General features: G+C 39.0%; 3 protein-coding genes across 6 annotated transcripts in view; 1 reads left to right on the top strand and 2 right to left on the bottom strand.

Moving 5' to 3' along the window:
* Positions 1-3041, top strand: part of slco1c1 (solute carrier organic anion transporter family, member 1C1) — a 33138-nt gene extending 30097 nt beyond the window's left edge. For all 3 annotated transcript variants that reach the window (XM_020600155.1, XM_020600156.1, XM_020600157.1), the window contains one exon: positions 1044-3041. In XM_020600155.1, coding sequence (XP_020455811.1) covers positions 1044-1269 — 226 coding nt within the window. In that variant the 3' untranslated portion in view covers positions 1270-3041. The remainder of the gene's footprint in view (positions 1-1043) is intronic.
* Positions 3042-3112: 71 nt separating this feature from the next.
* On the bottom strand, positions 3113-8581 carry bcap29 (B cell receptor associated protein 29). 2 transcript variants are annotated; one of them, XM_020600158.1, is made up of 8 exons: positions 8475-8581; positions 7416-7528; positions 7151-7251; positions 6663-6810; positions 6415-6550; positions 6197-6299; positions 4738-4838; positions 3113-4403 (listed from the first exon to the last, which is right to left on the bottom strand). In XM_020600158.1, exons 2-8 carry the CDS (start codon positions 7505-7507, stop codon positions 4368-4370), a joined length of 717 nt encoding a protein of 238 aa, XP_020455814.1. In that variant the 5' UTR covers positions 7508-7528; positions 8475-8581; the 3' UTR covers positions 3113-4367. The 2 variants fall into 2 exon arrangements, with proteins under 2 accessions (XP_020455814.1, XP_020455815.1); XM_020600159.1 differs by lacking the exon at positions 8475-8581 and adding an exon at positions 8285-8375.
* A 687-nt stretch (positions 8582-9268) lies between these two features.
* dus4l (dihydrouridine synthase 4-like (S. cerevisiae)) lies at positions 9269-11855 on the bottom strand. The gene is made up of 6 exons (XM_020600198.1): positions 11344-11855; positions 10995-11116; positions 10620-10737; positions 10311-10433; positions 9763-9989; positions 9269-9632 (listed from the first exon to the last, which is right to left on the bottom strand). The coding sequence occupies exons 1-6, from the start codon at positions 11433-11435 to the stop codon at positions 9358-9360; spliced, it is 957 nt and encodes a 318-aa protein (XP_020455854.1). The 5' UTR covers positions 11436-11855; the 3' UTR covers positions 9269-9357.
* Positions 11856-13093: the final 1238 nt, after the last annotated feature.

Genomic DNA, 13093 nt, shown 5'->3' with positions numbered 1-13093 from the left:
TCGCCAATCCATCGCAGGGCTAACACATAGACGAACAACCAGACACACGCACATGCACTCCTATGGGCAACTTTTTAGAGACACCAATCAACCTAAGCTGCATGTCTTTGGACTGTGGGAGGAAGCCGGAGTACCCGGAGAGAACCCACGCAAGCACGGGGAGAACATGCAAACTCCACACAGAAAGGTCTCAGGTGGGGCCCGAACCCGGAACCTTCGCGCTGTGAGGCAACAGCGCTAACCACTGTGCCACCCAGTTGCCTTGTATCCTAACAATATTTCTAGGATTATTTGTGAAGGTCCTGTAAAAGATGACGATATGGTGCTCTAAATCCTTTTCATTTTTCTTTCATTTGGACAGCTAGCTGTAGTTTTCATAGGCTATTTGTGCTTGGTGAGTGATATTCTGAAAAAGCTGTACATGGATCAAGGCCAATAGAAACAGGATCATGTAGCCATGATGTCATCTCTGCCACACATGCACGCAAGTGCTGACATTGATTGTCTAAATCAGATTTTTTTCTTTTTGCACTTAGATGTAATTCGTGGGGTTCGCTCCAGGTACTCCGGCTTCCTCCCACAGTCCAAAGACATGCAGCTTAGGTTGATTGGTGACTCTCAATTGGATGGATGGATAAATTTTATTTTAGGTATTTTATATAGTCTGTTGGTGGGGCAGAGGCACGAATAGAGACGGGTGGTGGGCGATCTCCCCCATTCCCACCACAGAAATATCGCTGGATATCAGTTATGAACAGTGGCACTGTGTTGGGCAAAACACATTAGACAAGTACAAAAAATATTGTGGAGCAACAAGAAAGAAAAAAGAATCACCACGATGACCCTTAGGGGCTCTGAAAGCAACTGCTAGATGCCATGCATAAATAAAGAGGGAGATTAATAAATGCCCATTAACAAATAAATAAAAAAAAAACATTTTCTATTTTCAGTCTCATGTTTAGCCATTTTCTGGGTAAAAAGCCACTGCAGCATCCATCGGTTATCTGTCCTAACTTGTATTTTCTTTCACCCTTGCTTTTCAGGATAGCATACCTGGGTCTGACTATGAGCCTGCGGACCATCTCATTCATTATATGCATCCCGGGTTTCATTCTGCTCAGTCGGCAGTTGAGGGAGGAGGAAAGAAATGCCATTCATAGCGCTCTGGCCAATGGTGGAGGTGGGACAGAGCCTGAGGCACTCAGGAAGGAAGAGTTTGGGATTTCTAGTTCGTCAGACAACAGCACAGACAGGGAGACACGGCTGTGACAGATCCAACAGAACTGACCCCAATCGTCTCAGATGAACAGCCACGTGTATACACCCACGGTATGTACAGAGTGATACTGTAGGTACACTCGCACACAAATGAATTTTGCAGGGAATCACATGTTGTATCCATTTATTTCATATAATGCATAAATTCTATATTTATACTACTGGATCTGTGAAGGCTTTGTGAATTTGACAGAAATTTGATATAACTGAAGTTTCTTTTTTTCTTTATAAAGAAAACTACAGCTGTTTTAATGGTGGCACAAGAGATTAGGAAATGTGACTTGTGCGGACTACTGCAAAAAGAGTATAATTCTGAACACCAGCACTGATAAAGCTGCCTCTTTCTTCCTGACAGTAGTGTTACTGAACAGAAGGGAAGTGGTGTTAAAAAAAAAAAACAGAGGCACAACACTAAGTTCAAAAAACACACAAAAGAGGACAATTAGGCCTTCAAACAGAGACAGGGTTTTTAAAATATAAGTTTAAACAGAAAAGCCAAACAAGTTGTCATGGAAATATGCATTTGAATGCATGTCAGTAACTCGAAGCGGGCTTGACAGTTGTTGATTTGGCATCTGTGCCTCATGCACTCAACACTTACCTCTACTTTATGTGTGTATCGTCTGTCTTGCTGATGGTAGATAGCTATGTCACATTTTGAATAGACATCTGAATAACATTTCACTTTTAAATGTCAGAGTCTTTACATCACTTTTATCTTAAATTTCTGACTGACTCAGACTTTTGTCTTTTACTTCGAGCCCAACATTGGGTCTTAGTGTATTGCAGTTTGTGTTGTGCTCTGTGGATGTGAACTTGTACCCCTGGTTTTCATACTCCCTAAAAATGGAAGCTGTGTTCTAGTTAGCTCTGTTGAACTGTTTTCTTCCTATGGCATTATTGAGGAAAACATACAGTATAGACTGATAAATGACTCAATTGCTCAGAAATATCTCAGTGAGCCTCAGCAGGCTCTGCTATTAGATAACTGTTGTTTGAAACTAATGGCTGAGGCAGAATGTCTGCTCTTGTGTTTGGCTGCTGCCAGGTGTCGTGCCTTTGCAGAGGCAGAATTTTTACTGATCCAACATTGATAAATGATATACTGTATGTTTTCCCAGCCTTTAAGCAAGCAACCTCACCGTAAGTGAAGTGTCATCACAAGAATTGTACATTTATTTTGCTCATGTGCAAAAGCTCTGCCATGTTTTACTGGTTAGTCAATTTGCAGCTTGGATGCTGTTTTTAGCCTATAGTTGTTTTGAAATGCCAAGTATGATGAACTATTAGTTCATTTTTGCTATGCTCTATTGGCTGCACTGACAGGTATCACTGAATTACTTAATACTAAAGAATTTAAATCCTGATGATTTTCAGACAAGTTCAGCAGCATCATCTTATAATTATGAAATCACAATCTTATAATTACTAGAAAAGATCTCATAATTACGAGATCCGCCCAATTTTTTTTTTTTCCTCTGAACGCAATATGGTTTTGTAAGATCTCAAGACAGTTGTTTAAAAAAATAATACTTTTGTCTTTGTAAATGTATAGCATATTATCATTTTGTAAGACTATTTCAGAAACATATGTACCATTTTGACAAATTACAGTATGTGATAACTATTGTCTTTTGACTTCAGGGTTAGTTTCAGGCACTGGTGGCCACAAGTACAGACTCAAAGTCCTTATCTCAGTAATGTGAGGCATTTACTTGCATTAAAGAAATCAATGTAAAAAATTCTTGTATTATTTTTGTAAAATTTCAAGGACTATCTTAGATGTAATACTAAAACTTTATTCACTTGACTCGTGTTGGTGTTATTTATCCACAAATGCTTAGTTAAATACAAGCTGAACAATTTTTCTTTAAAAAAAAAAAAACACAGGATGAAGAAACATATTTATTTAGCAAAATGTATTACATCCACTTTAAAGGCACTACAGTCGGATTTGTCTAAAACAGAAACACGGTGCAACTTGAGTAGGCACTGTAGCTGACTTGAAACATAATGTCATACACAAAGGCAATAATTGCTTTAACTTGAAGAACTGGGAAACACAAATATCTGGTGATTACAATCACGGCTCCTCTTTCACAGTGTCGTGGCTCTGTCTGGATAACAAAATCCATACAGGCCCTTTATCGTTCAGCATAACTCCCAGTGCAACCTGTCCTCTAACCCAAAGTAAACACTTGAAACATGCAGTGTGGCAGTTTTAAAAGACTCTTGACCCTCTGTTACTCAGACACATACGTAAGAAGAGTTTAACTTCCATCTTTGATTCAACTTATACTCAAATATGCTATGCCCGATTTTCACCAACATTTTCAAATTAACAACAAAAGCACAAAAAAAAAAAAAAAAAAAAACTGAACAGCTGGGCATTTATACTGCCAACCATTATCACCACAACTTAGAAAGAGTACACACCTTCGGCTGAAACGCAGCAAAAACACATGAAAGTGATTTGCCTATTTGCAGCTGCACATGCAAACTACACTTGTATAGGCAGCCTTGCACTGACCTTACTGTAGTTAAGCAGGTAACCTGCTACATACAAAAATTAAAAAAAAAGCTAATTTGAAGTATCAAAATACATTCACAGCTGTTTACCACAGTGTTGGCGTGCTACAGCTTTCAACAAATCTACCACTACACTGTGTACCTGGCAGAAACAAATGACGCAAACCACATAACACACATCCTTGTTGCATATTTGTCTTAGCATATTAAATGCTCTGTAATCAGACCTGGGTTGATATGTGACTGAATTCTTTCCAATTATCTTGTGCAATCAATTATCATCACAATCTGCCAGATAGTGTGCACTTGAGAAAGCAACCCTCTTAGTCACACTGCACAAGGAAAAAACAGGAAACCATCAAATATCATCAGATCCATTTAAACTGATCTGGTGCCCTAATAAAAATTCATCTCCATGCTTTAAAACACTAACATCTGCCATTAGTCTGTACTTCAGAGGAGCCATGAATGAAGGTAAAGCATGCATTGTTGCAGTGACTCTCTCGTGACTAGGCTAAGCTGCTGTGTAAACATTGTGTCCTTTAAGCATTTTACAATTACTAGTCATCTTTTCTACGTCCACCATCTTGAAGATTCTGAAAAAGCACAAAAAAAATAGAAGCTATCAGATAATGTTTTGATATTATATAATGCTGAATTTATGCATTTGGGGTCAAACTTTAAATTTGATTTCCCAAAGAAAATGTACAGTAATTATGCCAATTCCATGCATCCACTGTAAATCCAGTGTTTCTTTAGTTGATATCCTAGAAATGGATGGGATTTGTTTTCCTTAGACTGAGTTGTTGATAAAAATGAGAGCTTCTTAAAACATAAATGGCCAAGGACCTGATGTTGAATAGTTTGAATGTCTAGGTAGTGATTGGCCCAACAAGTGATCACCCTGCTGTGTTCAGCAGTCAGCCTTACCTGGAGCTCCTGGTGTTCTGTCAACAGTCTGTCATACTCCCTGGCAAGGCCCTCTGACTGCTGCTTCATTACATCTGCTTCTGACTGGGATTTCACTAGGGCTGTAGAAGGGACACATTTGTAAGTTTACAGTTCTGTGTAAAAGCAATATACACATACAGTATTTAATAGTGCATTAACTGAAGCCCCTTTCAGACATGTACTCCTTTCCATTAATCTGATGGCATCTGAATGCTTTGGCTTCATGACTGAAAGAGCACCCTGGTAACTTATGTAAACATTGTGGCAGAAATCTTACTAGGTTGGACCTAGTAACATTAACCTAACGCTTTTAGCATGGCACAAGTCTAAACTGCATACAGTTGCATTAATAGGCACACACACATTACCAAAAAGGCAAATATCACGCATGTACCATGGGTCGCTCCGTCACTGTCCTGGGTATGTCTGAATGAATGGTAATTAGCGCTTTCTACACACTGAAGTGCACACCAAACGTTTTAAACTATTTCCTATTCAACCATTTGCACACACAAACAGATTTACAACTAAGGGTCCGGTGTCTTGCTCAAGGACACTTCAACACACAGAAGTCGGAATGAACTGCCAACCCTGTGGTTGGGGGATGACCCACACCAACTCCTGAGCCACAGCTGCCCCCATGAAGCCATGAGGAACATCAGTGTAAAAGTGACCTATAACTGAAGGACAAAGCTGTAGCTTTAACAGACTGATGAAGCCAGTAATGTTAAATATCCAGTATCTGATGGCTTAAGATTTTACACAGTCTGATAAATCAAGTGAAAACAGGACAGGACATAATATTTCACTGCTATACCATGACACCCTGCTGCCTACATCTCTTCTGTTGTTAATCCAGCCTTTCTCAAGTGTGTTTTCAAACTGCAGTTTGTAAATCTGCCCTGCCTGCCACCTAACAAAGGTTATAAGAAACATTTTTTCAAAAGGTGAGTAGTCATTTCAAACAGCCAGCCATTGAGGAGCTCTCTGCAGCTAAAAGCTTGAAACCAGAGCAAAGAGGTCACATTCATTTGCACAGAGAGAGTGGGACAAAGAAAGAGCAAAAACCAGAGTTAACATCAGTTTGGCTTTTAGAGTTAAAGGACTCAAATTAGATTCAGATGTGGTGTTCTTCCTTCTGGATGTCTTAGCATCTAAAGCTAATATTCGTTTTGATAACATTAGCATGAACCAAAGTGTTACTGGACTGACAAATGTACTGTTAGCCAACACTAGCTTCAGACTGGAGGTTGCATTCTGTACAATCTGGCATCAGTATTTCACAGCTTTGCCAGGAAATGAGTCATGTCAGAAGCAAAAAGCAGTTAGGAATGGATTATAGTGTCAGTTTGTTGCGAGTCTAACTGGACCCTCTAGCGGCTGACAAGACATGAGGTTGAATAGCTTGGTGGGCATGTAAACAAGTACATGGACTAACCATCTCCTGCGATCTTCAGTTCTTCTTTCAGTTTCTCCACCTCCTGTCTCAACAGCTCCATGCCCTCTGCAGTTGCCTTATCACCCTTTCCTTCCATTAGAGACTAAAATACATAATGACGTGAATACATGAAATACAGTTCTTTACCAGCTAATCAAACTGTTCTGTATGTATTCTCATCTAGAGCTATCCAAGTTTTTTTCCACTATGGAGCCTACCTGTTTCAGCAGCTCATTGTCCTCCATGTATTTCTTAGCAGTCTGGTTGGCATTCTCAGCCTGTGCCTGTAGAGCAGCTGTAGTCCCAGACGCTGCTGCCAGCTGGTTAATCAGGGTGATCACTCGCTTCATAACCCTGCAAAAATAACAGGCAAGGTCAAGGTATAGATCTGGGACTGCAGCTAACTCATTTTCCTTAATGATTAATCAACTCCTGTATCAGTATCTATTTGAGAACAAAGACTCACAGCCACAGGAAGACAGCAAAGCCAGAGATGTAGAGGTTCCTCTGGGCTCTAAAAAGCTTCATGTGCAGATGGTCAAACATGTTTGGCTGAAGCTTGGCATCAGTGCCAAATTCATTAACTGAATACTTCCTCACTTCACGAACAGCATCTAAAGAAAAAGAGGCATAGCATGAGTTACACACTGATACCTTTTCCTTCCTTTCCATCTTCATTGAACTTTCAGGTTTAAGATATTGTTTAAAGTGCTTTGGCTTCTGGTGATGAGACTTAGTATGTTAAATCTGGCTTTCACATTTAAGCTTTTTAAGATTTATGCCCCAATTCTCTTGCAGCATTGTGAAAATCCCCAAAACACCCTCCCTGCTCACTGTTCATGTTTTAAAACTCAACACTTCAATCCATTTTGGATGGTTACAACTCCAACTTATAGTTGTGATCCACTTACAAAAATGTGTCAAAAATATTGAGCCATCTGATGTTACACTCACCAAGGAAGAGAACGATAAGTATTATGATCATGGTGAGAAACACTTTGTTCCAGAACCTCGCCACACAGCTCCAGATCCTCAGCTGAAAAACAGTCTGCCACCTGCAAACACACATGCACTAGCATTTACAGGCAGCTGGTATGTACACGTTAACTGTACTATGCATAATGCAACAAGTTATCTGCAAAACCACCACATCTTACAGTACATTTGCCCATGTAATGCGCACAGCACGCTGTGTGTAGTTCTGAGCGACTATACCTACCTGCTGGCTGAGATGAAGGGTAAACAGAGGATGACAAGGACGCCCATTTCCACATAAAGAAAGAGGGCCACAGCAGTCCACTGCAACGTCATCTCTGGATCACTGAGGATAACCTGCCAAAGACAGAATCAGAATCAGCTTTATTGGCCAGGTGTGACGGACACACGAGGAATTTGACTCAGGTACATCGGCTCTCAATGTGCAAAACAGTAAACCAGCATAAGGCTGTGTAATATAACAAAATAGCAGTATTAACATCAACAAACAGTGCAAACAATGCAGAAAAAGCAGTATAAACAGACAGTAAACAATGCAGACAACAAGGAATGTTCATTGAAATGAGATAAATAGGGACAAAAACAGGGTACTTAAAACTAGAGACCTCTATGACTGTATAATCTGTAGACATGAAAATTTACAGAACAGTCTCTATTTGTTCTAATCTGGACCTTGAGTCTATAATAAAGTGTCATTCATTCATTCGAACTGTGTTCTGTCCAGCCTGTATGACAAGGGGAAAAGAGGCTATAAATAACGGAAAGCACCGTCTTAATAACTGGGAGGATAGACCTAGCAAGCTAGCGGGTAGGTTAACGCTTTTCTTGTTTTAACTACAATACAGCCTCTGTTGAGAAAAAAGTTAACGTTAAGATCCTTAGCTTACCCACCGCTTTTACAGTTCACATTACCTTAATATAAACACGTAGATACTCTTGACAAACTTAATTTGTAACTGTCCAATTGTTTAGAATGACGTTAAAGTTACAGCACCTCCAAAAGTAATAGAACAAATACAGTGTTTATATACCTACGAGGTAAATATCCATAACACACTCATATTTTTAGAAATCGTTTAGTTTAATGTTAACCTGACGTTCACTCCCGTCATCTTTTGACCGCGCTGGACATTAGCTAAATTTGGCGCTCCGTCTAGCTAACGTCGTTAACCAAAGTTATACGTCTTTAAAAAATTTAAATCAGTTAAGCATTAAAAGCAGTTATGCGCTTTAAAACAGCTAAGTAACTGTCCCAATTCAAGCATCAAAACAGACGACTTACCAACAAGTTACAAAAAAACGAACTAAAAGAGAGCAAGTTTACTTCAGTTCTGTAATCGTCCGAGGAAAGTTTATCTTGCTTCTCTTCCGGGTCCTTCTACGGTGGCTCTCAAGCCAGCTAGTCTGAAGGCTTCCGGTCTTGTCTTTCAAAATGAAACTACCTTCAAATTTAGTTATTGTATTATTATTATTATTATTATCATCAAGAGTTAATAAGACGAGTAAACGCGCAGTTCTATTAACTAGTATTACGTTTAGAAATGCCAAAGTCTGATCTGACACCGCCCTTCTGCACACATGGATTCATGACAAAAATTCTGGCCTTACTTTGAGGTCAAATTGCATTATTTCCGGTGTATTCCTTTCCTTCGCAACAATCAAAATCCCATTTATACAATTGCATTCTTTCATATAATTATATCAGGTGTCTTTTTAGTCATTCTGTCGCTACAGTTGAAACACACAAGTCATCATCGTGATTAAAAACAACACTAATTACACTCCATTCAATAAGAATCAGTGCCAGTATATTATTTGTATTTTTTTCTATTTTCTTAAGACAAAATGTGAAAAAATCATCTTTGTTATATTGCAATACTGTCCCATGCATGTTAAATCTGCCAGTTCAGTGAAAACCAAATTCAAGCCTCAGTTTGTTGTACTACTTCAAGTTTAAGCCAAGCATTAATGAATATTCATAAATACATAAATATAAATAAATATTGTGCTTAATTAGGTACACAATTAGTTCAATTTAAGGCTTGATTGGAAAAATATATAGCAAAAAAGAAGAAACAAATCAGCAATATAACTATAGTGTTGAAGATTTATTCGGCATTAAAAAAAATATACTAAAAACATGCTAAAATCAAAGCTATCACATTTCAATAAACACATGTCCCCAGTTCATGCACTGACCCATATGTGTTCTGAAGGTAATCTATAATAGCTGAAGTACTAGACAGAGAATTGAACACTTTCCTCTCAGGCTGGGAGCTAACCCTCTCCAGCATGTAGGTAAGATGGTGGTGGAAGCAGGTAAATGGTGTTCCCTGCCCTATAGAAATGTCCACCCAGTTCCATATACACTCCAAAGGAGTCTCCTCATAGCCGGCAAACATAGCAGGGTTAGCAAGCAACCCCCGTGCAGCCATCACACCTAATAAGCAAATACAAACAAACAAACAAACAAGAAATGAACAAAGTAAAAAGGAATACTGTCATATCTCCATCTATAAGTTGGTATGTGTACTTGCATAAGAGTGTATTTTCCCTAAAAACAAACCTACCATCAACACCAGTAAGCTGGTGAATGGACTCCACATCACGAAGGTACTTTATGTCTCCATTGGCGATGACTGGGACAGATACACTGTCTTTGATTGTCTTTATGGCATCATAATGGACTGGCTGGTGGCGTTCTTCTGCTGTACGCCCATGGACTGTTATCCATGACACACCAGCTGATTCAGCCTTCTGGCACAGATCCACTGTTTGTCTTAGGTCCTTGTGAATTCTGTAGGGGAAGTGACTTTCTTTATAAGTATTAGGCTCTGTCTCCATTTTCAACACGGGAGGTCATAGCTGTACATTAAAAATGAAATGTGTTCTACTGAAACATGCAACAGGTAAAGTAACAACATACTGTATTGTCCTCCAACATTAATTCTTTACATACAGTGTACAACATAAACAATCTTCATCCAGACCCCTTAGATTTGTTTTATCCAATTCTGACCAAGAATGAGTGAGGCTATTGTGTTTGATATACCTGCAATATAATGCAGAAGATTTATCGGTCTGGCTCTAGTGTAACGTCAGACTGGTTTGTGCTTACCGTATTTTGATGGACACTGTATAGTTTGGATTGTCCACTTGGTTTCTGACATGTCTGACCATGTCTTTCACAAGTTCAGGCTTGTTGATGAGGCATGCACCATACCCGGCTGACATAGCCCATCTGATAACATAACAACAGAGTTAATCACACAACCCAAATTCTAGGAAAATAACGGGCATAAGGAAAAAACAAAGCCATACTATTTTTCATTAGAAATGACCAAGTCAAACTAACAGTGATCATATGTAAAATCAAAATGCTAAAATAACAGAGTATAAAATCTGACTGCGGGTCAAAATGTATCACCTCTGGGGACAGCCACAGTTGAGGTCAACTCCGTCCGAGAAAGGTGCCACTACACATGCTGCATCAGCCAGAGTCTGAGCATCATGGGCGGCGAACTGCACTATCAGGGGCCGGTCACCTGAGGAACAAAATAAACAACAACAATGGAAAGTAAAATCGTGTTATGTCATTTCCCAAAGTTATGGTAATATGAAAATCTAAGTACACTTTCAGTGTGCATCAAAACTGACCTTCCTACAAAAAAACAGTGCATTAGAAGTAGTAGTAGTGGTAGTAGAAGGCAGGCCATTAGAGCAGTACAACATTAGAGCAGTACAATATTAGAGCACATACTACTATGAGGGGCACCTCATATACTACAATGTTGCTACTCACATTCATTGGTAGTGAAGTCACTGTCTCTGGCTTTGATTGAACGCATGAAGTCTGCGGCAACTATCATCGGGGTGAAGCAGATATCACAGTTGTACTTCCTCACCAAAGACCTGAATGCAAGCCTGTTAAAAATATTTCAAATAATATGCAACAGATGTTCAATAAGTGGTGGTTGCACGTACAGTACGTTTCACGCTGAAGGCAGAGGGGCTTGATGAAAACCCTGAGGACAACTAAATGCTTAACGCTGTATGAATTTAACCTTTAATATTTTTCACAATGGGTTTTAATGCAAAAACAACGACATGAATAGCTACATGTTTATGGAAAGAACGCGAATTCCACTTACTTTGAATATCGAACCATCGGGGCACATATTTTCACGACCCTTTCCTTTTCAAACAAGTCCATGACACCGGTGGTCCCGTTACAAGTCTTCATTCTTCTCAAGTAGCACAGTTAGCCAGCTAGCATAACAAGCTAACTCGAGGCTAACTAACTAAGCAAGCATCGAGGAGCAGCATTTCCTGTAACGATTGCCTCTGTCGTCCAAAATCTATTTCATTGTTACAATGACGAAATCAAACGGCGTATACACCATAAAGCCCCACCCTGTCACAGATACATATATACAATTAGATCTACTACGGAATATGATTAAACAAAGACCATTCAGCCCCTCAAGTCCTCCAAGCGTGTGAACTATTATCCTACACGTCATTGAACGCAACGTGTATGTTTGTGTATTTTAATTTAGTTGGTGCGAAAAAGATGATGATACAGGACACTGTATCTCCGAATGACACCATGGCAGGAAAAATCCGTTTTTCATCCTGCCCATCAAACCGAAACAAAGGAATTAGATCCCTCTTTTAGAAAGACATTGTCACGCTCCCATACTTAATACATTACTGGAGAATGTTTGTCCCAAATATTAAGAGGGAAAAGGTTTGGACATTGATTTCAAGATACCCGATTACAAACAAGCCTAGAGATATTTCTTTCGAACCTCTCCATCGATGTTACCTAACGAAGCATTAGTTACAAATAAATAAATAAATAAAATATAGAAAGACACTGATGTAACTTGCTCCTTCTCTGAAGTTAATGATGAATCCGCCTTACGTTTCTTATGGACCTGACCTCACCCTGGTTCGCTTTAGGAAAAAAATTGCCCACTATTTTCACTAAGCTTATTATGTACTAATTGTGTACGACATAACTTTTACACTAGCTCAGTTGCATAGTGTAGTATCTCAGTTATCCACTGTGTAGTGCCAACCAAGTCAACAAGGAATCGTTATAAACTGACAGTACGTTCCATGTCCACAAGAGGGCAGTAAAGTAAAAGCACTAAAAATGTCCCCTCACGCTGAATCTTAAAAACGAACGACTCATCCCAAATTAAAAGTATATATTATTTTCTCACCTGAACAGTTCAATAGCGCATTCATCTATCCAAACAGATTTTTATTGATTTGCTGAAGTTTTAATATATTAGCTGCACAGTAGTAATAGCTGCAAATGACGGCACTGAAATCATTAAAATCCTTCAGCTTGTGATAATTCACAAACCACATCAAGAGGTTGCTTTTGTGCAGATATATATTTGTTAGTGGGTAGTTACTGCCAAAATAATAAATACGTTACCTGTTTGCTGTCATTTTTTTTTTTAAGAACAAGGTCTACCTCCCCAAAAATACACCACTGGTGAACTAATTAACACTTTATTCCAAGCTAGCACTGAATAGGCATATGAAAAAGAAGCACCAACATTTACATCAATAAAGCACAAAGGGGAATCTCAACTACATCCCTTGCTAGGACTGTGGAGATGCCTGATAATCTTGTGATAAAACCTCAAATCCTAAAACTTCAACAGAATAAATAAAATTTCAAACCAAGTCAAGCGAAACTAAGTGATAGCAATGGAATGCTGCTTGTTACTTTCACTAGGAAGCTGGTGAGTAATATTAAAAAAATTACTGTTCACTTTTTATTACAGTTACAATTGTATCTATCTATCTATACTACACTTGCACATCGCAATGAAGAGTTCTTTTTCCAACAGTGGTCAGAGAAACGGCATGGGAAGAGCG

Source organism: Monopterus albus, unplaced genomic scaffold (assembly GCF_001952655.1).
Source record: "Monopterus albus unplaced genomic scaffold, M_albus_1.0 scaffold45.1, whole genome shotgun sequence".
Taxonomy (NCBI): domain Eukaryota; kingdom Metazoa; phylum Chordata; class Actinopteri; order Synbranchiformes; family Synbranchidae; genus Monopterus; species Monopterus albus.
This window is presented reverse-complemented; position numbering and strand designations above follow the sequence as displayed.

What these genes read in the sequence shown, in the direction of transcription:
- bcap29 (XM_020600158.1), bottom strand. Translation starts at nt 7,507, where the DNA reads ATGACGTTGCAGTGGACTGCTGTGGCCCTCTTTCTTTATGTGGAAATG. An exon ending in ACTGAAGATCGCAGGAGATG is followed by an intron (nt 4,839 to 6,196) that starts GTTAGTCCATGT and finishes TCCCTTCTACAG; the next exon opens with CCCTAGTGAAATCCCAGTCA. An exon ending in CAGAACACCAGGAGCTCCAG is followed by an intron (nt 4,404 to 4,737) that starts GTAAGGCTGACT and finishes GTGCTTTTTCAG; the next exon opens with AATCTTCAAGATGGTGGACG.
- dus4l (XM_020600198.1), bottom strand. Translation starts at nt 11,435, where the DNA reads ATGAAGACTTGTAACGGGACCACCGGTGTCATGGACTTGTTTGAAAAG. An exon ending in TGACTTCACTACCAATGAAT is followed by an intron (nt 10,738 to 10,994) that starts GTGAGTAGCAAC and finishes TTTGTTCCTCAG; the next exon opens with GTGACCGGCCCCTGATAGTG. An exon ending in AACTGTGGCTGTCCCCAGAG is followed by an intron (nt 10,434 to 10,619) that starts GTGATACATTTT and finishes TTATGTTATCAG; the next exon opens with ATGGGCTATGTCAGCCGGGT.